General features: G+C 38.4%; 1 protein-coding gene across 3 annotated transcripts in view; it reads right to left on the reverse strand.

The window, feature by feature from the left end:
• stx17 (syntaxin 17) overlaps positions 1-27,660 on the reverse strand; it is a 32,285-nt gene that overhangs the window by 2,561 nt on the left and 2,064 nt on the right. For all 3 annotated transcript variants that reach the window (XM_041248196.1, XM_041248197.1, XM_041248195.1), the window contains exons 3-7: positions 25,641-25,706; positions 8,572-8,794; positions 7,437-7,564; positions 2,725-2,775; positions 1,956-2,042 (exon numbers count right to left, since the gene is read on the reverse strand). In XM_041248196.1, coding sequence (XP_041104130.1) covers positions 1,956-2,042; positions 2,725-2,775; positions 7,437-7,564; positions 8,572-8,794; positions 25,641-25,706 — 555 coding nt within the window. The remainder of the gene's footprint in view (positions 1-1,955; positions 2,043-2,724; positions 2,776-7,436; positions 7,565-8,571; positions 8,795-25,640; positions 25,707-27,660) is intronic.

The following is a 27,660-nucleotide window of genomic DNA, read 5'->3' on the forward strand; positions in this document are numbered from 1 at the left end:
AGCCATCAAATGTTTTCCAAGGCTCTGCTGACTTCTAACATTCCTCTGATCAGCAATATCTTCTAAAGCCAGCAATCTTTGCTGGGGTCTACTGGTAAATTAACTAAGGAGTTGTCCATACAGAGTTTTTTTTTTTGTATTTAATTGCTTTCCCTCCTACCCAAGGTATCATTACCTTTTTGAATGAGATACACAAACAAAACCAGAAAACTTGTCACTAACATACATATGCCCCTTTTAAGGATATACATAAATAAGATCTAGGAAAACCCATGTCTTGTAAAAAAAAAGTTTAATTAAATTCCTATATTCCTCTCTGTTCTCCATCCTCTTTTCAAACAAAATGGTAAAAAAAAAAAAAAACACCCAGTAATTCCTTTTGTCTTATGTTGTTTTGTTCTATACATTTACTGAATATATTTATTATATATTTATACCATTTCCTAGACATTTAAAATTCAAGATTAAACACACTCAATTTTTCAAATAAAGGACTACAATATTCTTTAGGAAACAGTCTTAATGTTGTCTTTAATCTCAGTGTTGCACGGATCATCTCTGACCAGACTAGCAGGCACAAGGCCAATCCCGCTATTGTAAAAGGGAAGATAAAGGCACTCTAAATTATCACTCAAGGCATTTCCTTGTACCCTGTGCTTAAGCAATTAGGAAGGTAAACAAGTTATTACATTTTTACTGCGGGTGAATTTTCTCTCTCCACGGAGAGTGCGTGACGAACTTTCAGTGCAGCTGAAAGGCATTAACAAACCTTTCTGAAAACCGCATTTTGTACCTTTTCCATGATTTTTTTTTTATATAGAAAAATGCACCCTTTCTTCACAGTGGAAAGACATACTTAAACATGTTATTTAAAAAAAAAAAAAAAATTCTATTGATCCATTTGCGTGGCGGCACCAGATGCCAGCGTTATAACACAGCTCACACTGCTGGTTGTCCTTATAAAACACATAACATTTTCAAAAATATGTATAAAAAAAAAAAAAAAGGAAGTCAATAACATTTTCTGCAATAATAAAAACACTTGACAAAATTGGCAGACACTGGTGCTATTTATCATTATGGATAAAAGGAAACTTTTGTTTGTGTTTTGTTTTCTAAACAAATATTAAACAAACTACTTTGAGCAACTGAACAGTGCAAATCATTAACCTCTCTTTCATCACGTCATATAGAATGACATTAAGCAGGTCGCAAATCCTGTTTCTCCTCACAGGTTGTCTGTATATATTTTGCATAGACTTGCATGGTCTAAATTAAGAAACTGCAGCCCCCACAAGCTTTACTCGATGAAATGTGAGTTTCTCAAAAGACCGAAAGCTAAATGTGGAGAGTGTCTCTTGTAGTTTATTAAATATGTTTTACTTTTACATCTGGTACAATTTGTCAGAGGTCTTGTCTTTTAGTGTAATTAAACATGCTCTTGTGTGTTAGTACCACCATATTAAATGCCTTCAAACGAATGCCTGAAACAATAAAAAAAGACCATTCTAGTGTTGTATACCAAACTAGGAATGTCCTTTAATTGTTTGAATAAGTGTATTTAACACAATAACTGGTATACCTTCAGATCAGTTGCATTAACAATGATTGACAAGCAGGCCAATTAAATAACCAGAAAGCAGTCTTTTTTATTTGATACTAAACTACCCAAATGTATTTAGACGAACAAACTTAAATATTACTAATATAACAGCATGTACTTAAACATTGCTTTCCATTCTACAGCATATCCTTGCACCGAGACCATCACTGCAAGAGATAATCAACACGGATTGATTTTTGTTTTCTCTCCGTCTCTCCTGGCTGCCGTTCTCTCCCTTATTTTGTTAATTGCCAGTTCCCTCAACATTAGAGATGACGGATCAATGGGGTAAATACAGAAAATTGCTGGCAGGCAGAGTGCCATTGATTCCTCAGCAGGAGCTCATCCCTACCTTCCCCAGGTTCTTGGTTCCCTCTTGAACGTTTGCAGCGGCGCTGTTGACATTGTCTTCAATGCTGTCAATCTTCTCCTGTTGAGACTGAGATGTGAAGGAATTATGTGTGAGCAGTCCTGCTGGGAAGCAGCAGTAAGCCAATACACACACATTTAATGCCTGTAATCAGGAGCGCTGCAGCAGCTTTCATCTGCTAGTCAATGTAGCTTCAGCTCTTAATGGCACTTTATTAACACAGATTTACTGACCTTATTGCAGCTATTTCGGTATTTCTTTCTTTGGAAGGGAGGGGAGTTGGGGTCTAAGTCTACTTTTGAGAGTTCTTGGATTACACTCTATATGTGTGTGTGTATATATTGTTTGTTTTTTTTTGGGGGGGGGGGGGGGTGTATTCAAAAGTATGATTCAAATGTATTTATTTCAGAGTGTTTTGACACAGCTAAAAATTTTATAACATCCAGGTGTAAAACCTGAGATAAATTAGGTAAGACATGCATATAGTATGTTGTACAGGCCACTTAACATTCAAGAGCAACTTGCTATAGGTATGAAAATAACGGAAATGTTGCATTCTTGTTGTTTAGCTTGTCTTGTATCATGTGGTGTTTCAGTCACCCAATACTGGTGGCTTTTTAAAACTGCTACACATGTGTAGATGGTTTTTATTTATTTATTTATTTTTTACATAAAGTAAGACATATTGTAAATTGTATCGGTGTATAATAAAACATTACTGCATCGCAAGTTGTTATATATATACACTTACATGAACCAGCTGAGAGAACTCATTTACCAAACCGTTCAGCCCAATCAAGTCCTAAAACAAAAAAAAAAAAAAAAAAAAAAAAAAGAGGGAAAGGTGATATACTTGACTTTTACAGTAAACACAGCTCTGATGTATAGAAAGTGTTGTAAAAGAACATCTGTACGACAGTATTCTTATAGGGCCCTATATTAAAGCAAGTAAATAGATTAATCATCGAATCTGTTTATCGATTAATGAAACCTGTTTGCTAGTACTATGAAATTGTATCGAAAGACAATTACAAGTAATACAATGTATTATCATGACATTTTACTGTAGCTGGCCGATTGGTGAAAGAAAAGCACTTCCAGGCAGATGTTTGTGAAATCAATACGCTTAAAGTTTACTGTTGTGTCTCCTGGATATACAGTAACTTGAATATGCCTTTTCTGATTATACAAACAGGAATGTAGTCGATTTTCTTGCAAATTTGAAGCTGCAAAAATACCACACTGACTGCACGCTTTTACTATAACCAGGACTTCCCAATAACCCCTCCTGCAAGCACTGCAGCACATAACATTATAAATCAGTAATACAACTGTAACATAAACTTTGTTTTAATGATTACATTTTGAATTTAGCTTTTAGATTATATGTAATTTACTCTATGTACTGCAATGTTTCATAATGCTTGCTAATATTTAATACAGATACACCGTATTACTTCAATTTGGCACCGCTATCGAATTAAAGACGCCCTTGTATTGACTCCGCAGTTATATTGCCTTATAGCCTGGAATTAAAATACATTTAATTTTTTTTTTTTTTTCATTTATCTACACATTCTATCCCACAACTTCCAAGTGAAAAAAATATTCTAGAAATCTGTAGAAAATTAATTAAAATAGCTTAGCTAATTGGTTGGATAAGTGTCCACCCCCCTTGTAATAGCAATCCTAAATTAGCTCAGGTGTAACCAATCGCCTTCAATATCAGACATCAAGTTAAGTGGCCTCCACCTGTGTTAAATTGTAGTGATTCACATGATTTCAGGATAAATTCAGCAGTTCCTGTAGGTTCCCTCTGCTGAGTAGTGCAGTCAAAGCAAAGGCTCAACCATGAGCACCAAGGTGCTTTCAAAACAACTCCGGGACAAAGTTGGTGAAAGGCACAGATCAGGGGATGGGTATAAAAAAATATCAAAGGCCTGAAATATCCCTTGGCACACAGTCAAGCCGATTATTAAGAAGTAGAAGGTGTATGGCACCACCAAGACCCTGCCTAGATCAGGTCGTCCCTCCAAACTGGATGACTGAGCAAGAAGGAGCCTGATCACAGAGGCTACCAAGAGGCCAATGGCAACTTTACAAGAGCTACAGGCTTTTATGTCCAAGACTTGTCAAAGTGTGCATGTGACAACAATATCCCAAGCACTCCACAAATCTGGCCTGTATGGTAGGGTGGTAAGAAGGAAGCCATTACACAAGAAAACCCACATTGAACTGTATTTGAAGTATGCAAAAAAAGCAGATTCTGTAGCATGTGGCAAAAAGTTTTGTGGTCTGACAAAACTAAAATGTAACTTTCTGGCCTAAATGCAAAGTGTTATATTTAGCACATCATCCAAAAGAACACCATCCCTACTTTGAAGCATGGTGGTGGCAGTCATGTTATGGGGATGTTTCTCATCGGCACTGACTGGGGCACTTGTCAGGATAGAAGGGAAAATGAATGGAGCAAAGTATAGAGAAGTCCTTGAGGAAAACCTGCTTCCCTCTGCAAGAAAGCTGTAACTGGGTGTGACGAAGTGCCCGCCCCTGTGTATATTATCTGTTATATGTTGTGTGTTTAATGTTGGTGTATAGCCATTGGTACACGGGATATAAACGGGTCTGTGTAACACGAGTGTTTAAAATGTATATTTGTATTTAGGCACAAGGATTGCACAGCACTTCATGTGCAAGTAAAAAGTAATATGTGAGCATGGGGAATTGCACTTTATTAATTCACGTGCAGTTGTACCGAGACTCCAATTGAATGATTGATTAGCAATCGAGTCTTGATACAGCTGCATAAAAGCAACATGTTTTCACCCACTCGGGGTTGGGTGTTCGGTGAGTGGAGAACGGGAGAGAGAGTAGGAGAGTTAAAATATCAATTGCTATTGCGTGCTGGTGGGACCAGCACGATACTTGTTGATTTATCTGCTCACCGTGTTTGTTAGTGTGTCTGTCCGTGCACCGTGTTTGTCTGTATAGTCCGTTTTGTTTGTCTTTTTGTTTTGGCGTAGCTTGCCGTGTCCTGTTTTCTGTTTGTTTAAACCTGTTTTATTTTTCAATAAACCGGCGCCAGCAGGCGTCCCCATCATTTCAATTCACCCGTCCTGTCTTTGTGTTCATTCCTTTTCCTGGTTCTGACGCCGCCCACTTCGGCCGTCTTTGTGACACTGGGACAGAAGTTTGAACAGTTTTGTAAACAAGAATGGTCAAACATTGCCAAATCTAGGTGTGCAAAGTTGGTAGAGACCTATCCCAACAGACTTACAGCTGTAATTGCTACCAAAGGGGCTTCCACCAAGTATTAATACAGGGGGGGTGGAGACTTATCCAATTATGATCTTTCAGTTTTGTATTTTTAATATAACAGTGTGGAGTATGGTGTGTAGATAAGTGGGAAAAATTTAAATGCATGAAACTCTGAGGCACTGAAACAACAAAAAGTTCAAGGGGGTGTAGACTTTCTAGGCACAGTATATCAGCTTTATAATAGAGGCCGCCCTCGAATAAACGCCGCTATCATTAAAGAAACATTAAGGTATTTTTTTCTCCCCCCTACAAAAAAAAAAAAAAAAAACACACACAGTAAACAAATAAATGTGCAACACTGACTATGTACTGATTGTAACCTAAACCTAGCATGTACATTACAAATTAATGTACACACACATAGTAAGCAAATTTTATTTTATGGTAGTACAGTTCTGAAAGAAAATGCATGATGAACTATGTACAGAACAGCAGTCCTTCTGAAGTTCTTATAGGTGTTTTTGTTTTTAGTTCAATTGTAAGTCCCGTACAAATAAAAACAATGTATTTACTATCTCTGAGAAGATTTAGTTTCGGTTTCTCTTGCAGAGATATTACAAACAAGCAAGTTACAGGGAGAAAAAAAATAACCGCGTAGGATATATTGTAGTTTTTACAGAAATCAAGACTGATATTCTGAGGTAATTTTTGGTGCAGAAAATCTGCACCATCTACGTCACATTCTTGGACCGAACTGCGACACCAGCATTGTCCCGCCCCTTAACAACCAATACACACTCCTGATTCGCTGGTACAGTACTCCCCTGACCTTCCAACTCCCACCTAATAGGCTCTCGGTAATTAACTGTCACCAATAAATGTACTGTAATAAAAGTAGGTAGACTACAGGTAGGCTACCGTATTACAGAAAATAAGCAACCGCGATACTTCTAAAATGTCATAAATCACATAATAAAATATTGCAACGTTTGAAAATCGTAGTATTATTAATAAAGGTCGCCCTCGTGTAAAGGCCACCCTCTAAGCGCCACAGTCATTCTGATCAATTTAAAATAAGCGCTGCGGCGCCAAATTGAAGTAATACGGTATTTACCTCTATGTAATTTGACAGTGAAAATATTTATGCAATACATTTAGATTGAGTCATTTAAAATAACAGTTTGTTTTTAATTGCTGTCTGTTGTGTTTTATGGGTTGGGAGGCTCACACCTGGCTCTTTTTAATTTGAAGGTCTCACTGGGGGGAGGGTGGGATAACTAAGAAAGGAGGTGTTTTTTTTTTTCTTTTTGATCAATGGTGCTGGGTTAAAGTGTATCGTGCATGTAAAAGTAGAACAGAGGGAAGATGCATCTCTGCTTGGATTGTCAAGATGGATTTGTTTATTTGATTCACTCGTTTGCACGTTTTTAATGAGCGATTAATTGCGTTTTTTGACAGTATAATAAAGTAACATTTAAAAGTAAAAAACACCAAACAAAACATGTCCAGCATTTCTTCAGCTTAGGTTTTAATGCTCCTAACAGAAAGCACTACCTATATACACTGTAGTTCAATAACTAAACCAGACAGAGTTATTTAATATTCCTTTTCTGATGCAGTTAGAAAGAAATACATTGAATAAAAAAAAAAATCAACTAAGATGATATGATAAACATGTAGTAGTGCCGTGAAAGGAAAGCACCGATGAGCAAATGTCTTTTTTTCTTCATTCTGATCAGTTGTGGAATATTGGGTATACCTTCTAGTAAGTTCCCTCTGCTATTTTTCAAGATTACTTTCTCAGGTGCCGTTTTTTGATACCACACTCAAGATTACTCAATTAATCATTTTTTGTATCGATCAAAGCACTCAGGTATGATTAATCGATTAATCAATTAAAACCCCTAATCTCAACTGTACAAAACTATCAAGAAACCACTATGTGGCAGGAATATATACATTTTTACAATCTGTTCTACTGGTACAAATAAAAGTAATTATATTATTTTAGGACTATAATACCAGATTTTTTGATAATTCATAGTCTCCTACTGTATTTTGCAAGATATCCTCAGTTACTTTTACTGAGGTACGGAGGCAACACCCAGAAAATGACTTGGTTTTGCCGCCGATTACTCAAACTGATTTTCTAGTCTTTTATAGAACGCAGCAATTTTCTTTGTAAATTCCAACCTCTGGAATTACCTCTTCCAGTGTCTCCCAGGATTCTGCTGCATTCTGGTCTTTGGGGATTTCCGGAAAAGGCAGCAGCATCTGAACCATCGCCTGGGATCCTCCTTCCTCTGGAGCGCTGGATCCACTGTAGAGGTTTCCTTACCCAAAAACATGAAACACATCAATCAACGACAGCAGGGTCTATTTAACAGATCTAAATACTGCCACCCTATAAATATGAAAGAAATAGGTTCAAACCTGGTTTTACTTTCAAAGACTTACCGTACATAAACAGACCCTCACACACTGCTATAGACAGAGTTTTCACAGTCCCCTTTAATTATTTAGAAGGAGGCTGTGCTTAGATTTTAGTTAAACTGTGACTGCTATCCCATTTCTCTTGTCCTCAGTAAGTACAAACATTATAAAGGGGCTGAGAATATTTATTTATTTATTTGTTTTACAAGGAATGTTCTACTTTTCTTTAAAAAATGCAATTGATACCTGTTAAGCCATTTGTGTATCTTAAATCACAACTGAGAAAATTATTAGTAGAAAAGTCTGAGTAAAACATGAAAAATCAGAAGCCCTACACATAATATTCCATAGACTGAAGTAGAGCTGGGACAAATATAAAATATTCAAAGAAATATTTTGCTTGAAATGTATATAAATGTATATAAAATGACTGTATCAGTACAATAGCATGCAGAGGAAACCAATACATTAATAAATAAAACCATTCTATTGTACAGAACAGTTTTCTGAATATTCTGCATTTCATGTTTTTTAAACAATTTGTTATAATTTGTGGAGTACAGCAGAACCTGCAATAATATCTTGGATCTTACTGCTGGACCTCTTGGACCTTTGTTTCAGTACAATAACTGATTTGTATACTACATAAACAGTTGCATAATTTGTCATTTTTCATACAGTTTTTTTGTGTGTGTATATATATATATTATATATATATATATATATATATATATATATATATATATATATAAAATATGATTTTTTTTGTTTTTTTTAAGTTATAACATTGTATAATCCAAGGATTGCTTTGGTATCAAGAGACCTCGACTGCTCCCTTTTGCATTCCTCTCGCTCCCCTGCAGTGCTAGGAGGCGCAGAGGGAGCGGTTCAGGCTGCCTCTGGGTACCTTGATCAGTGAGGGAGCGGGTCAGGCTGGAGTGCTGGTTGGCTGCTGCGGTGTACTGGTGGCTTAGCTCCTCAGCGGACTCCGAGTGCAGTCTCAGAAACTCCACAGCGGCAGTGGACGCCTGCTGCCTAATCGGGAGGATGATTTTGTCCAGTGCCGGCGTGTCCTCGTCACGCACACGCTGGCATAGCTTCTCCATCTCCCGGATATTTGCACGCAGTTGCTGGAAGGAAAGAAAGAAAGATGGTTATCCTCTACACCAGGGGTCTTTCTTTGCTGAAAACATGTAATTTTATTATGTAAAACATAATGTAATCCGCACATATACTTGTCAGTGTTGGCCAAACAACAAAACAAGTAAAAGATCTACTTTATTACACAAATGAAAACATTAACGACTTTTTTTATGTAGGTTATTTGTATTGCTGTGGTAGTTTGCTCCTGCCTTGCTAATTTCCTATTAAAAATTCAGCCAGGTGGTGCAAACAGCATACAGGCTAGCTATGCACCTATAGATAATTATGTAAAATAATTTATCATGCTTACTTCAAAGTTTTACCTCATAGTTTCAATTATATAGGACAGTGTGGGCAAAGAAACACACATTAACCACATCCCTATGGACCACTTCAGCACTGAGTCCCATGGTCATGTGATGGTAACGCTCAGAGACAATGACTAGAACCTCGATGGCAGAGTGTTCGTTTCAGTACCCTTTAAAAGGAGCAAGAAACTAGCAAGAAAACTACAGTGATTATAGATATATGACATTTGCCAGTTGGGGGACAAATACTCAATACACTGATCAATGGAGACAAGCTCTGATAATATCACTTTGGTTATTGTCACATTTTGCTTAACATCAAGTACATTAATTCATTAGTCATACCAATGATTTCAACCCCACTTTGGAAAATAAAATGATTTTATTAATAACTCTGCTTATTGTCACCATTTCTGCTCAGTCCCGTTGAAGGGTTTGATTGTGCACATATACTGTATGTCGCCAATTCTAATCTCTTCAAATATAAGTGAATCATTTGAAGAGGAGGTGTATGATCTGATAAAAATGGAAGGGGGAGGGTGATCGTAGAAGTCGTCTGAAAAGGTTTGCAAAGCAGGTGAAAAAAAAAAAAAACACCTCGCACTTAACAGTATTCGGTAGGAGACAAAAACAAATATGTGCAGCTTCTTCTTCTCACTTCACAGGCACAGCAGCCTTGTAACTCCACTTTAGGGGCGGTTGCAGATGCGACTGTTCTTGCTATCGCTGGAAGATTAAGGTTGTAGGTGGTGCCCAAAATATCTCAGAAACACTTCCACCGAGCTGGCGAATGTCAAATACCAACGGTCTTGCAACTGACACACAAGCTTAGCAGCTACATTTAGCTCCAGCTCAAGACTTCAACTCCCACATCCTTTGTTATCTGTCCACAGATCAATTAAATACCAGATGAAAAGTGAAATGAAAATGTAAATAACATTATCTGCATAAAATCAGTACATCTAGAAATGGCAACATGGCAGATCACACCAATAATCTGCTCTCACAAATGATTACGCTATTATGATTAATAAGAATGACACCAGATCTATTATTAGACAGCGGACTGGTTTTTGCGGTGCTTTGGGAAAACGGTTTGTTAGAAAAATCTGTAACCGAGGCGGTTTTCGTTTCGTCCACCACTATGAAGCCAAATACGTTTTTTTTTTTTTTTTTTAACTTTATAAAACAGAAAACTTTTTTTTTTTTTTTTTTTTTTTTAAAGGATCTTTAAAACCAATTTATTTTTCATCCACAGTGTCACAGCAACTCGTGTGATAAAACACACACCATCCACTAACAAAGTACTTACCAACATAGCACAACAAAAAATGTCTAATCATATTGTAATGAGTGACCCCTACTGGCCGAATAGGCACGTGTATGTGTGCGTAAAAGACATGACTACAAACACCACCAGGAGGCGATTCCCCTTTAGCGAAACTGTAGCATGTCTGCCTTCAGTACCGAGGGGTATAAACATATTTATATTATAAAAATGGAGACGTGCCTTGCTTCTGATTTCAGAATACAGCCCTTACCATAGAACAGAATAACAAAGGCTTACACTTGTCAAGCTATTTTACTCAAATCCAAACTAAAGTTAACGTTTGACAGAAAAACGCTAAAAAAAAAGTCTGATATTGCCTCAAGTGTTCACTTCACAAGTTCTTGTTTAAACTCAGCATGTCCACATGTTCAGGGGAACGACTGGAATGGAATCTGTTAACAGTAAGTCCCGCTGCTGAAAAAACGCTCTCTGTACAGATGTAGCTGGGATACAAAGATTTTTGCTAACAGTACTAACTTTCATTCAGTCTCCATCATGCAAGTGGGCCTTGATCAGGCAAAATACATGGCTCAAGGATCTAGTTTGGAGTTCAGTTTCTCCCTTACGGCCATTTGAATTGGAAAATCAACAAACCTGAGGAGTTTACGGTCCAAAAATGATGTGATAAGTGGTGCCTTTCCTGCTGTATTTGAACTGGCAGGTTCTATACGCCACCTTAAAAATTCTGTACTGCTGTTTTGAACTCTGTCACTGTGATTCACGAGGCCACCGGTTTAAGATGTTTTGACAGCAGGGAGGCACAAACTGGGTACACGACAGATATTGATACCTCCAATTCACCACACAGAGCAGCTATAGCACATTTCAGGCAATGTAATACTGGCAGCAACTCTTCCATAACTGCCCAACTATCATCCATCAAATCCAGTGTTCGGGCTTCTGCCAGCTTGGTAAAACTCCTGTCGGATAACACTGCTGCAATTGCCCACCTTTGTTCCTGAAGGTGTTCAAACATGTTGTTGACCAAACTCCACCACGTAAGACAGTAGTGCATTAGAAAATGTTCTGATAGATTCTGCTGTTGCGGTTTCAATTTTAAAGCTTCAGTTGTAACTGTACTGTGGTGCAAATGTGAGCCAAGTCGGCTTGCCCCCCCAACCACCAGATTTATGCTGCAAACTTTAAAGCCATCATTAATAGCCAGTCGGAGGGTATGTGCAAAGAATGGATTGGAGTCCCACTCAGGAAGGGAATTGTTTGCTAAAACATCATTTGCAGCATTGTTGTGAACACAGGCCTTTGATTCTGCCTTTTATAGTCCAGGCTCCGCAGCTGTGTTCAGCCCGTCCGCTAGATTTTCTACTGTGTGCCTTTCTTCCATAACGCGAATTTGAAAAACAAAACTTTCCATCTCCCACTCTCTAATAAAATGGCATGTGATAGTAATAGAAGACTCTGTATTCAATGCGGTACATGAATCTGTCAATGGCAACTTTTTCTGCAATTGCTAAACTATTGCTAACAGCAGCAGTACATGAATGTACTTTCTCAAGTCTAGACAGTTTTACGTACTGGAACTGTAAAAACTGGCTCCACAAATTGCACAAGGTTTTGAAACCTGTCACCTTCCACAAAACTGATAGGAAGCATATCATTTTTGCAATCAAGACTGTTGTTTTTTCAGCACAAGATGCATCACAGCGTAGACTGCTATGAAATGCAGCAAAAGAATCAATGCTTGTTTGTTTCTCACATAGTGCGTTTTTCTTCTAAAGCTGCATCCACACTGGGCAAGAGCAAATAATTTAAAAGTCACTACAGTGTGGAGTACCCACACAAGCAGCGAGCGATGTGAATGACGTGGCTTTGAGAAAATTTCGTGTTTTTTTTCGTCATGCCTCAAAACAAGTTAATCATGGATGACGAAAAGTTAATTCTTGAGGTGCAACAGTATCCATTATTATATGACTGCAAATTGAACGACTACAAAGACATCCAGAAGAAAGACAACGCCCGGATGGCCTGCAGGTGGTGTATTAGCAGCACCGAGACATGTTCTTTTCGATTATACGAGTTGCATAAAAATAGTTTTATTAATAAGCAAAAATAAACTGGAGCAGACATGTAGTCTACATATCCAGCATTTAAATGAAAAATGGGCACTTTCACTAGCTTTTAAAAATGACACAAAAAAGGTCCCGCATTCACACAACTTGAACATGTGACCTAATTTTAAGCTATGGCGCTTTTTTTTTTTTATGGTAAATAACATTTTGCTCACTAAATTGTTCTGTGCCACAGATCCGTGACAAGAAGGTCTTTATATACGCTTAAAGTGAAATTGTGGAGATTCACCAAACAAAAATATCATCAAGGTCCTACTATTCTATACATTGTAAAACAAAGCCAGCAATACGTTTGTATTTTATGTGACACACCCCAACATTAACAAGCTCATACATATAGTTTTGAAGATTACAAGCCACATTTATAAAGCACTTTCTGTCAAGTTCTCTGGATTGTTTTAAAAGGAAAAACTAAATAAAAGCAAATAATAATACAAGGCAAGTGGTGAGCTGTGCATAATAACACAGATTTTAACAATAACAACAATAATAACGGCTCCCACGTGGTGCATCCGGTAAAAGCGGTCCGCATGGAGTGCAGGATGCGCCCTATAGCCTGGAGGTCGCTGGTTTGAGTCCATGCTATTCCACTGCCGACCGTGGATGGGCGCTCCCAGGGGCGGTGCACAATTGGCCGAGCGCTGCCCAGGGGGGGAGGACTTAGATCAGCCAGGATGTCCTCAGCTCACCGCACACCAGCGACCCCTGTAGACTGGAAGTGCACCTGCGGGGTTGCCTGTAAGCCAGACATGTGTTGTCCTCCGATGCTGTAGCTCTTGGTTGGCTGCATGGTGGGCCTGCACAGTGAAAAAAAGCTGTCGGCTGACGGCACACGCATCGGAGGACAGCGTGTGTTTGTCATCACCCCTCCCGAGTCAGCGCAGGAGTGGTAGCGGTGAGCTGAGCTTAAAATACAATTGGATATGTCAAATTGGGAGATAAGCAGGGTAAAATTAATTGGTGACTACTAAAAAATTTTTTAAAAATAGTAATAATGAAGATGGTGAGTATGTAGTGCTTAACAACAACAACATAATAATCATCATCATCATAATAATGTTGCACTTAAAATACTTAAAAAAGTTAATAAACAAAAAGGATTAAAGAAGGAATTTGTAAAGAAACACAATTGAGATTGCAGTAAGTTGTACATATAAATGTATAACAATAAAATAATTTAGTTGAAAACATCAGTTCAACTACACTGCTATTGTCTGAGATGTAACTGGCTTCAAATCGGACTACTACTACTACTGGTACCACGAAAAAAAAAAAAACACTACAACTACATCTGTACAATTACTACTAATAAGAATAACAATAAAACTGTCGGATATATAGGGATGTTCAATAACTCTGATTCATCAATTTTACAAGTCTAACCTTTATTTTACAACAGAGTTCCGGAGGGTAACCAAACAACCCCTGTTTTGTAATGAGACAGCCCATCTCTAGGACGTCCAATAGGAATGCACGGGCTGGGTCATGTATTTATTTCCAGTCTTTTGGATCGTTTCCAAGTCATGTCTGGTGTGGACTGACATTTTGCGACTCGCGTCAAGTGTGGATGCAGCTTAAAGTAACAGAAGAGTGCTTGGATTTGAGATGATTAAGCATTGAAGTCGTTGATCGGTGATAACACAAACTTGTGCTGCAGAGATTACATTTCACTCTGGTCTCATTTAATTTATCAAAATAATTCCAATCACTGCTTTTCTCGAAGCTGCCATTGTCGCTGTTTGACTCGCAACGGCAGAAGCAAGAGTACCAGAAACAACTGCTTCACTGGCCTGCCAATAGCAGAGCTAACCAATAAAGTGTGCCCTCCTACCTGTCAATTACTGGCTGATCACCACTCGTAACTCCCTCATCAAAAAAACGTTCTCCGGGTGTAGTTGCCGCATTTTTCCATTTGTTTAAAAAAATAATGTATTCAATTTAAAAACAATTATTGTATACACTTTTCGAATATTCAAACCTCTATCAAATCATTTGAATGTTAAATTTAACATCAAAACAAGAAGAGAAACAGAGTGTGTACTTCACATGAAAATCAAGAACTGAAAACTGAGTTTCAGTTATCTGAATAGAAGGGGTGGGAGATGGGAGATAATTAGGTATTGACAACATAACATAAGAACATAAAAAAGTTTACAAACGAGAGGAGGCCATTTGGCCCATCTTGCTCATTTGGTTGTTAGTAGCTTAGTGATCCCAGAATCTCATCGAGCAGCTTCTTGAAGGATCCCAGGGTGTCAGTTTCAACAACATTACTGGGGAGTTGGTTCCAGACCTTCAAAATTCTCTGGGTAAAAAAGTGCCTCCTATTTTCTATTCTGAATGTCCCTTTATCTAATCTCCATTTGTGACCCCTGGTCCTTGTTTCTTTTCAGGTAGAAAAAGTCCCTTAGATTGACAAACCTTGTAGAATTTTAATGCTTGAATCAGGTCGCCGCACAGTCTTCTTTGTTCAGGACTGAATAGATTCAATTCTTTTAGCCTGTCTGCATATGACATGCTTTTTAAACCCGTAATAATTCTGACTGAGTATATCATCTTGAGACTGAGATGATATTTTTGCACTATTACAGACTACTATCAAATTATTATTACTATTATTATTATACAAGCTTACTTAGCTACAGTGTATATAATATGTTGAATAATGTACAGCTATGGCCAAAAGTCTGGCATCTCCCTATAGAATTAACAATTTTTGCTTTATAGTCAAATGAAACCTGCCAAATACTGTTATGTTAACATATTGAATTGCATACCGCATTGTAGTTTTCCATATACTTAATGAAACCATTTGACATTTCAAAATCTAACATGAAGTACTGTACTATTATTACATTTTGTAGTTTCTTTGATTACATAATGCTAAACAAAAAGATCTACATTTTGTTCATAAAGTTTTATTTATTTATTTTTTATTATCACTCAATCCTAAAATTCTAGGTGATGCAAAACTTTTGGCCAGAGCTGTACACAGAGATTCTTGAAATTCAGGCAACTGGTCCCCAAACATTTATTGACCAAACCAATCACAACTAGCCAAACCAATCCAGAAATAAATAATAAAGTAGTTGTGATGAGCTTTAACGAAATTCCTTGGATGACTGGTTCTCTAGCTCAGTGGTAGAGCACTAGTAAAGCATGGCCTTTTTTGGTTTGCTTTTTGTAAATTCCAGTGCAAAATTAGCAAATAAAAACAAATGCTAATTTAAAAAATAAATTAATAAACATCCAAAGAAGATTTAAGTACATGTGGTTTCTAATTGGTTTTGTAATATTTGCAGACATCTTGTCCATACAGTATACAACTGAATTGAAAAAGCATTATTATTATACATATCAATATTCTGTGATTGACAAGGACGCTATCAAAGCCAGGTGACAGTCTAAGGCCAGCTGATGTGTATTTACACAATACCAGTGTGCCATATGTACGTACAAGCTCCTGAACTATATAGCCTACCCATCCCTTCATAAAAATTCTGCATGCCTTACACACACACACATAACAGCTGGGAATGGAGCTGCCAAGAGCCTCTGTATCACAATTTCAGATTTCAGTTTGTAAAGGTGTTTCTGAATTACTGGGTCAAACACCTTTTTGTAAACAAAATATCCTTAAATCAAAATGAGGTAGAAGGTTCGAGTCAAACTGGGAGTCTGAAACTGAAATTCAGCAGCACTGGATCTCGCCTTTATATCTATTGTTCTGCATGCACCTTGCGAATATGAGTCTGTGATGCAATGATTTCATTGTCTTTTATTACATTTTCAAAAGTGGAATCAGAATGGGATTTTTGTCTTCGAAACACTGAAATATAAGAGAATTACAGTTCTTTTGATCCGTAGCCAGAAATACAGCACAGCAGGGTACTTACATGAAACAAGTATCACTTCGACACTGAAATACTCCAAACTGTATGAATCTGTACAAGCTCTCAACAGAAATGGCTATATTGTGTTAAGCGCTTATTATCAAAATTACAGTAAGCAAAAAAAGAAACAAAACACTTGGGTCAAAGAATAACACTCACAGACAGACTATGTGGCTCAGAATATATTGCAGTGAGAAAATAGTACCACTGACAGTATTGCATGAGTATGTCCTCCAAGAGCCACTAAAGAATGCAACCTGCTGGGTCACGAAGCTCCTTGCCTGTTGAATACAGAAAATAAATCCAACCAGTCACCCAGGGGAATGGGGAGTGGATTAAACTGCTGGAACTCCTCTCAACACTCAGTACAACTGGGGATCTCACTGGAACCAATACAAAGTACAACTCCACTCAAGGAAAATAAAAACACATTCGCTGTCACTTCACCACACAAAAAAATACAGAAAACAGCACTTTATCCGAAGACTTCCCAGATCTCAGGGGACAAATCATACAGATTGGATTGCAAACACTGTGGGAGAGAAGTACATGACAAATAGGTACAAGACCACTTCACAAATGTATTTTAATGACTTAAATAATCTGAACATAGACAAATTCAAATACAAATTGTTAAATCTTCTTACAGGTCCACCATCTGTAGCATCCTATTCACTCCCTTATTACCATGACTGAAGATGTTACAGAACACCCTGTAAAGTTTATAAGAAACACTTACCTTTGTTGTATCTGTTGTTGTCCACATCTTGGTGATAGATTTTTTTCAATGTGTTTACACATCAGCTGGAAATACATTTCTCAACATTTACTCAAAGTGTGTTCCTCAGCTGATTTACAAGATGTGTGAAAATCAAAATCAGATCAATCAGAATTATGTTTAAAGATACAGTATATCGCTGTGATACAGAAAATACTGCAAAGGTAAACTAAACCATTTCTTGTAACTTTCACTGGCTTTTTACTTTGGGAAGTAGTCTGCCACAGTAATAACTGTAATACACAAGGTTTACTATGGACCTCAACCATACATAACTTGCAACTGCTGTATGCTTTTACAGTATGTTTTTGTGCATTATGAGCAAGCACTGCAGTTGCCCAGATTCTGTCCTCACAAGTACTATAATTAACAGCGGTACTCAATGAGCTATTGTGGTCCAAGCCCAAACGATGCATTGTAACCACGACCTAGATTCTAAAACCCTCAACAAGTAGTGCAAAGAACTTTCCACAGCATGCTTCATCAAGCCCATTAACAGCCACAGCAGTTAAAACGGATCAGACTACTACATAGCAAACTCCTTGAAACGTTGCATAACTACAGTCAGCGTTAATCAGACATGACAATTAGTGTTAAACATAGTGAACCTTAAAACGGGTCTATGTACTCAGTTATAGACATCTCTCAACTATAATCCACCGAAAAAATAAAGTAGATACTGATGCACAGGTCATGCATATTCTCTGGGCACTATGGGTATTTTTATTCATTGTTCATTTTTCTCACATATACTGAACAAAAATATAAACGCAACATGCAACAATTTCAAAGAATTTACTGAGTTACAGTTCATGACATGGCTGGGAATATAGACATGCATTTGTTGGTCACAGATACCTTAAACAAAAAAAGTACGGGTGTTGATCAGAAAAACAGTCAGTATCTGGTGTGACCACCATTTGCCTCATGCAGTGCGACACATCTCCTTCACATCGAGTTGATCAGGCTGTTGATTGTGGCCTATGGAATGTTGTCCCACTCCTCTTCAATGGCTGCGCGAAGTTGCTGGATATTGGCAGGAACTGGAACACACTGTCGTACACGTCGATCCAGAGAATCCCGAACATGTTCAATGGGCGACATGTCTGGTGAGTATGCAGGTCATGGAAGAACTGGGACATTTTCAGCTTCCAGGAATTGTCTACACATCCTTGCGACATGGGGCCGTGCATTACCATGCTGAATGGCACGACAATGGGCCTCAGGATCTCGTCACAGTATCCCTGTTCATTCAAATTGCCATTGATAAAATGCAATTGTGTTCGTTGTCTGTAGCTTATGCCAGCCCATACCATAACCCCACCGCCACCATGGCGCACTCTGTTCACAACGTTGACATCAGCAAACCACTCGCCCACACGACACCATACATGCTGTCTGCCATCTGCCCTACAGTTGAAACCGGGATTCAACCGTGAACAGCACACTTCTCCAGCATGCCAGTGGCCATCGAAGGTGAGCATTTGCCCACTGAAGTCGGTTACGACGCCGAACTGCAGTCAGGTCAAGACCCTGGCGAGGACGACGAGCACGCAGATGAGCTTCCCTGAGACGGTTTCTGACAGTTTGTGCAGAAATTCTTCGGTTGTGCAAACCCACAGTTTCATCAGCTGTAAGGGTGGCTGGTCTCAGACGATCCCGCAGGTGAAGAAGCCGGATGTGGAGGTCCTGGGCTGGCGTGGTTACATGTGGTCTGCGGTTGTGAGGCCAGTTGGACGTACTGTCAAATTCTCTAAAACGACATTGGAGGCGGCTTATGGTAGAGAAATGAACATTCAATTCTCTGGCAACAGCTCTGGTGGACATTCCTGCACACTCCCTCAAAACATGAGACATCTGTGGTATTGTGCTGTAACAAAACTGCACATTTTAGAGTGGCCTTTTATTGTCTCCAGTACTAGATGCACCTGTGTAATGATCATGCTGTTTAATCAGCTTCTTGATATGCCACACCTGTCAGGTGGATGGATTATCTTGGCAAAGGAGAAATGCTCACTAACAGGGATGTAAACAAATTTGAGAGAAATAAGCTTTTTGAGCGTATGGAAAATTTCTGGGATCTTTTATTTCAGCTCATGAAACATGGCACCAACACTTTACATGTTACGTTTATATGTTTTTTCAGTGCAATTCCAGGCCCTCACTGGCCTGTGGTCAGAGCCTGAGCCACACGGTTTTGCGTCAGACCTCCTCCTGTAAGGTTACAATCAGAAGTGTCAGTCCTACAATCTAGCCTTCAGTGATGCTTCTCCTGGTCCCAGAGCCTCCCTTGGAGAAGCAAGAGTGGGACAGTCCTGGCAAAACTCATGAAATACAGACGAGAGAACATATTTTTTTAAGACAAGGATAATATTCATTCAGTGAACCAAGAAACTGGGCTCGGCAACCTAGTATCACCATTCTGGTTATTGGGGGGACAGGGGGACGGGACAGTAACTTGGGAACCTGGAGATTTGAAGATGTTCTCCATGAATAACACAGATGACTTCTGATATCCAGCTTGTCCTTTGTATAAGAAATGATACAGCAATCCATGCACAGGTTTTAAAAAATGTTGGTTGTAGACCAAAATCCTTCAATTTACCAAAAACCTACAGTACTGATTAAAACATGTCCTTTAGCAAAATGTCATGGCATTTTGCTAAACATTTAAAATTTTAAAACTGCCATTTAATCTAATGTGATCATGAAGCTTGCGCACTGGCTTAAGCTCTTAAACTCAGTATTCCTTTCTGACACTTACAACTCTCCTACCAGCCCCCTCCAGTCAGCTGTCAGCACCCATTCACATTCCATACTATACAAAGGCAGTTATCAGCTGCATCACTCCAATATGAATTGACCCATCACCCTTTGTACACTAACCCACATCTCATAGAGATCCCTGCCCATTCTATTTGCAGTAGTTCCATGTCGTCACAACAGGTGGCTGCCCAATCAGTGTCCACTCTTGTTCGCTCTCTCCAGTAAAAGTACAGAAGTAATGCCTGGGGTATACAGAAGTTACCTCATGAAGCTTGTGACTAGGCCAGGCAGTGAGCCACGGAGGCAGCTGACATCCCCTCATCTATGCAGACAGTGAATGGACAGAGAGAGAGGACGGTACATTCCCTGACCCATGTTCGGCACTTCAGTCAGCATTTTCCAAGTACTGCATTATTTCTGACATCATGGAAGACAGACAGGCAATGGGATAGCTAGGATTTAAGCAGCATGCCACCGGCAAAGCAGCAATGGAGCTCCCTGTCCTCCCTGACACATGACATGTTAACAGCTACTGTACTTGATGTCGTCATCTGATCAGCAGCAACTTGGAACAATTATCACCTGTGCTTTTTATCAACAAAGCCACAACTTATCAACCCAGCAAGACTAAGGTTAAGATAACGTAGGGAAGGAGAAAAATATGGTTCTTTCCTGGATACAAAATGTATTGTAAAAACCAACAAAAACCTGTGCAAAGCAGATTGAGTGGTTGCCGATTGTTTCAGAAACCAAAAAGTGACAAGTTCTGTGATGAACCATGTTCCTGACATAGAAAATAGACCTTAAATGACTTCCTACAGCCTTGAGAACCATTTCCTTGTAACAGTAGAACACGTACAGTGCTGTAACCATTACCAGAGCAGCAGGTTGGAGTCAGCGGCCAAGGACATTACCAGTCACATCTCGTAGGCAGAGAACAGGTTAAAAGATATGGGAGAGAGGGGGGGTACGATTAGGATTAAATAATAAAAAATAAAAAAAAAGATAATCCTTTTTCTTACAAACTTTCACAGAAGTCATTTTGTTGTAGACTGCTTAGTTTTTCAGGCGTTTTCATGTTGTCTTGCCACCACACTTTCAGGTGTACTTGTTATGCAGTGTTATTAGGAACTCACCTGAAGTTCTGCATGCTGCAAAGTATGGGTTCAAAGTTCAGGTGGATCCTACCAGCGTTTGCCACCATGTAGCAGTGAAACGATTCATTGTTTACATGTTAGGTTATACAAGGCTGTATTTTTTTGCTCTGGCTCAACTGTTAATTTTTCGTGTGAGGAGGAGGTTGGCAGTTCTGCTGCAGCACTTCCACATGCTGTTGTCGGCCCACGTTCAAACCAGTTACTTTATACAATTTTTTTGCATTTTCTACTTCTTTTTGGGAAATTTCTAGCTGTCTTTTATGCTCTTTCGCTTAGAACAACCTTACTTGTGTTTTCATGGCATTTTCGATATACCCTAAATTATGCACTTATCACAACTGTGGAAAAGTTAGCCTACTTCCACCAAGCGCTTTTATTTAAAAAAAATTTTACCAGGCAAGTCTATTATGGAAAAATGGGGGTGTGATATAGGAGTTTCCACAGAAAACTAAAGTTGGCCGATAGGCTTATGTGTTTCAGAAGTATTTGTGATTATATCCTGTGGCAGGCTGGTGAGTGGATAGAGTTCCAGAGACAATCTGAAGTTCAAAAAAATAACTATTTTATTATAAATAAACACAAAAATGAAAGTGCGCAAGTGCAAAATAAAAAATCTTCAAACACAAATAGAAAGACAACAAAAAAAAAAGGTTTCCAGGCTGGGCAATGCCTTCACTGGAATCAAACTTTCAAAAATACAAACAACAAAACACCAACCTGCTTCCTCAACTCCCTCCTCTCTACTGGGAGGCTGAGGCCTCCTTTTATGCCAGGTGGCTAAATGATATTTGATTAATTACATTAGTTGATTGCTCCCACCTGGGGCAATCAACCTGGGCAGGGAGGAGAATTTAACTCCATCCCTGCCAGTATTTCCAAGGGCAGAGCCCTGCTCTGCCACATATACCTTGTTAGTAAACTGTTATAAATCTTTATAAACAGCAGCTGTGAAAGAAATGAACCCCCACCCCCGATATTGGACTTTGAAAAAAAAAAAAAAAAAAATTGGTATGTGCAAAGACATTATAGAATGTCTTTGGTATGGGCCCCAGCAGGGGCTGGGCCCGGATGCAGTCGCAGCCCTCGCGCCCCTCCTGACGCCGGCCCAGAGTGGTAAACTCTACTATAACAACACAGGATTTTCAATTTGTCAATCACAATTTTTCACTGCCATCCATATTACAGCGAAGCTGGACTGAAATTCTTTCCTTTTTTCTTTCCAGCTATGTTTGCTTGCTGTTGCAGTCAGCGCTGTTTTTTCAAACTGTAAACCCGACACTGCGTACAGAGATTAAGTAGCCAAGGTACAGTACAGGGGTAATCACTCAGCAACAAGGTGCAAACAGCTGATTGATCGATCTGTCAAGTTTTAACTACACTAAAGTGCTGCCTTTTATATTGAAATCTATGTAAATGGAAAGGTAACGAGGTGAAAGCAGCTGATTGGTGGATTAGTAAGACCGATTCCTACAGTACAAGCAGTGTGTTTATTATTTAAATCTATGGGAATGGCACAGCTGAGTTTGCCCGAAATATATGGCATGCTTAACACAATATAAACAATGCCTTTGTTATTAAAATCAATGGGATATAAATGGCTGCTCGAAATAACCCTGTACGGTGTAAGTGGTGGCTACCGTACTATGAAATTAGCACTAAATTAGCACAGTATCCCTACACACGTTACAAAATGCAGCAGCAATTTACAACACATGCATATTATTTAACAGAATGGTGAAGCAACTCACCAGAACGGGAAACGCTAAATTGCTTGCTGACTTGTGTCCGATTAATCTTTTTTTCAAGAGCTCGAACATGTTCCAACTTTATGTAGCAAGAGAAACAGTGGGTCATTTTGCTGTTTGTCTACATGGCATTTTGTATCAATTAGATGCACTCGTGGAAATCAGAATACAAAACAATTCAATGATATGACAGCAGTTCCGGAAAGATTTAATAAACCAATCAGTGTCCTTCAAGACACTCTCGCGACAAGACGCTTTTTTACAAAACAGTCCTGTATCTGTTGTGAACAAATCGCTATCGGTGCCAAGAAGGTGTTCTTTTAAGCAAAGTTCCTGTTCCTTTAGCCTGAGCATTTACAATGGGGAAAAATCTGTTTCACCACAAGGGTGTTCCCGTAGGCGAAGTGTTCTCTTAGGAGGTGTTCCTATATGCAGAGACTACTGTATAATAACTCCAGAGAAAATGATCAATTTTTTTTCTGCTTTAATAAATATTGTGTTATTTATTTGACCAGGATAGAACCCTTTTGAGATATACAACAGCTGACAGAAAAACCATCACAGCTACACAAGGCAGAATATAAATCATACCAAATCCTAGATCCTAAATGCACAATTCATCTAAATAAACATAACAATGAAAGCTATTTTTATTTATAAGAACACACATACTCCACTTACAATAATTATATAACAACAACAATAGCAATTACGTATTCATTATATTATGTAAATGATTCATTTTGAGAAATGGCTAAATGTGTCTCTAGTGATAAAAACTGAATTGCTGTACACACACTCGACCAAACATTCAGGCCTGTGAAAACACCTGCTATCAGTTACTCAGAAAATGTTGAGCACTTCATTTCAATTTATTTTTTTATTTTTTTAAATAATGCAGATCATGTATCCACTTTTAATAAAAGCAATTAACCTTCAATAATGAACAACATACCTAGTTCACATTACATTTTCAGAGCAAATTTACTGTAATGGAAGCTAGTTCACATTGCTTCTATTTTATGAGAGATACTTTACTGTGATTGTACTTTATGCAACTCAGACTTTGCTAGCAAACTTCATGGAGGAAACACAGGGTAGAATGCATGTTCCTGGAGAAACTTTCGTTCAGCATGTTACTCATGGGTCTATAATTTGGTACACACACACACCACTCGTCGAGGTTGTGTGCTCAAACTACATTTTACTCATAACAGTCCAGCACCCAGTCCTGAAAGGACTTCAGTAGAAGTGGTCCGCAGGGTTGCATGCACTTTAGAATTTAAAAACGCTGCCTTCATAACACAGACTGTTGACATAATCAATCCTCCTGCCACAGTAAGAGAGCACTGATATTTAGATTTTAATCCTATTCGAATGACATTTCTTTAAAAATGTGACCTTGTTCATGTTCTCACAAAGCAAGTATCCCTTAATGTCCAGACACTGCCAGTATACAGGACACTCAATGATTGCCAGGCAACCACAGCTCAGTGAATGGCTATCACACCTACTCAAGGCAGATATGAGATGTGCAAGAGCAGTTTCCATAAAGCCCCATCAGGAAAATGTAATATGTTATTTGTTTATTCTCATTTTGAATCGTATACTCACTCCTATCACATCCCTAGTGAAAAAGCTACCGTTCAGCAAATATATTCAATTGAAACAATGTGCATATGTCTTTCCACAGTTGCAAATCAATTAATTAGCATTGGAGTGGTTTTTTTGCAAGTACATTGTAATGTGTTTGGTTTATGTATAATACTGCAAAAAAAATTTTGTTGTTGTTCTAGAAACAGTATGTATAGTGATAGGGGCAAATAAACTCTCACTGCAAATGCTGCTCGAGTTTAATTAGTCACTGAGCTGATCTTAAATTAAACAAACGTTAGCTGTTACAATCTCAGGTGTACCCAATTAATCTCACAGCAAAGCCTGGGGTGGCTCCAACTGCTTTAAATTTGGAGTATTGTTTTCTGTCCTTTCCCAAACTAGCAGAAAGAATTAAAAAAAAATAATAAAAAAAAGTTCCTGTTCCTGGAAGCAATTTCTTACAATACGACCCAGTGTGGTGTGGACTTGCGACTCTTTCAACACTGACATTGGGATCAGGCTGCGTTGGAATGCATTAGCTGCCAGGGTAGTGGCCCTGATCCAGTTTAGTATACTTGAAAGGGCTCTGGAAGGCACCTCTGCTGCTTCAATCACTAACTTGCTTCCCAGGCAAGGTGTAAGGCATTGGCCATGCTCCTATACCAACTGCCTTATACTGTATGTGGGCTTCAGCCTCCCTTTACCTTCTAAAGAGCATGCAATAGAAATACACACATGTTAAATATATTCCACATGTTTCAGACAATGCAATATTGAACCTGATGTCAATTTATTTAAAGAGACATTTACACAGGCATCTCAAAAACAGCAATAACACCTACACGATATTATTGCCAAGGCAAAACTCTCTTTTTTTGTAAGAAAACCACAAAAGTATACAAGCTACTCTTAATTAATCAGGTAGCTTACTTTTAAAACATAATCAAAATTAAAGTATCCGTTTCCAGAGGAAGCAATGGTAACCTAGAATAAACTATATCTGTTTTCTTTTTACAGTAGCAGAGTGTGCAATCTAATCATAATGGCTATTGCAGCTAAATACATTTCAAGCCATGTTTGTTTGAATATTCAAATGCTTGTCCTGGCACTATTCACTTATGGCATTATTCATAATCTTGATTTGAAAGACAATCCCCTGGAGATCTTCCCTACCTGGACAGTACGGCTGGCATGGATGTGCTCCTGGTGCAGTCTGTCCCACTGTCGGTAGCGCTGGTACTGTCAGGGGTACACAACAAGACTTTCAAATTACAATCTAGAGACTCTTATTCCAAAAAATAGACTCTAACAGCCCACATTAAACTTTAATGTGAAATCTACTCATGGTGGCTGGCATCCCAATGAATGCCTGGTAATTTTCAGACACCTTAGAGAAGAACACTGTAATTTAATAATTAACCTTATTAAAAACTGGTGATGGATTTTATAAATAACATCTTACTTTTTTGTTGTTGGTTGATCGCAAAACTTTGTGAGGTCGGACTTTAAAGGACCCCAATGATTCAGCATCAACAACACAGCTAACCTTAACCTTAGTGTCTCCTGCTCCTGTCCTGGTTTCTGTGCTAGTCATGAAGTATTGGTTGGGGTTAACTTTCTCAGTCTTCTCTTCAGTTCCCTCAACTTCATAGATCATTCCCTCAATTTCTCAGATTATCTTAAACCCTGGGATTAGTCTGGCTGCTTTTTGTCAGACCCTCTCCAAACTATAACTTTTTTGTAATGTGTTCAGAAAAACTGAACACAGCACTCCGAATGCAGTCTCACCTGTGCATTAAACAACCTAATGACAACCTCCTCTGAGTGCAAAGACGGCATCATTCAAGTCAAACACATCAAAAATGTATTTAAAACGTTAACGTTATATAGGGAGAGCCACAGCTGGTTGCTGTCTGTGTCTTTCTTCTGTATGTGTGACAGTGGGTAGGTGTGCACATGGGTGAGCCTAGTTATCTTAGCGAGTCTCTCTTTTCATGCGATTGTCGAAATCTGTGTGTTCAATTGCGTGCTTTACAATGAATGCAAATTAGATCTTCTATTAAATGTTTACTGATGAAACTGAATTGATGCTAGTCTATATCTGACTATTACTTTTAACAGGTACTGTACTGCACTGGAATTTGTTAAGCATTTCTAGTACTTTAACCTGAACCGCACTGAGAGCAAGGGGCTTGTGACGCAGTGGCAAGGATTAGTCTCTGGCACAGAGCACAACTGTGAAGCACCTGGCAGTGACAGCAGGGAGTGTGAAAGACACAGCAGTGCACTGTGACAGACTGGAGCCTTGTGAAAGGATATTAGGGCACCAGAGCTTTTTGATATATCTGCCATTTGGATAGGCATGTGAAGAAGACAAACAGTATTTTTTTTTGCCTAAATGCATCTGTCCTACCAACACTATATGAGAGTAAAGGGGAGTGAATCATTGTCTTTACAAAATGCTGAAAGATGAAATATCGAGGGAGCACTATGTTAAATAATGACTTAGATTTTATCAGGCAAAAAACAAAAAAAAACAAAAAAAACACACCTGCCTTTTTTTTTTTCTGGAAAAACTGCACCCTGCAACATAGCTAATGTTTATTACTGTATTTAGAAGGAACCTCTTACAGATTACATTCTCTATACATTGTAAATAACAAAATAAATCACAGAGTAGCTATGAATAGAATAGCAGTTTTTGTCTTTGGAGTTTATTTACTTGATCGGAACAGTTTTAAATAGACCTGGAGTCCAGGACCTGCTTTTAATGCTTTCTCCAAAAATATGTTTTTATGTTGAAATATTAAGATACAAAAAGCCCCCAATTCGATTCAAATATAAAGACTGTCTAGCTTGATCTCTTTTATCCTGTTGCTTATCTCAAACTGTGACTCATATAAAGAAAGACGAAACCTAATATATGTATTTTATACCAATAGCAATTATTAAAGTATATGCAACACCATGTCCACATGTACACTGTGTGTGTATATAGATAGATAGACAGGTTTTGTTTACAGTAGGAGATAACTAAAATGGCACTGCAATAACAATATTTTTATATGGAATCTGTATGCAAACATATACTGTGTGTTCACTAGAAAGAGAAAAAGTTAATTTGTTAGGCAACTTGAACAGAAAATAGGAATAACAACATATTCCATGACTCACAGGTATTAACAGATAAAAA

This window comes from Polyodon spathula, chromosome 4, assembly GCF_017654505.1.
Source record: "Polyodon spathula isolate WHYD16114869_AA chromosome 4, ASM1765450v1, whole genome shotgun sequence".
Classification (NCBI taxonomy): Eukaryota; Metazoa; Chordata; class Actinopteri; order Acipenseriformes; family Polyodontidae; genus Polyodon; species Polyodon spathula.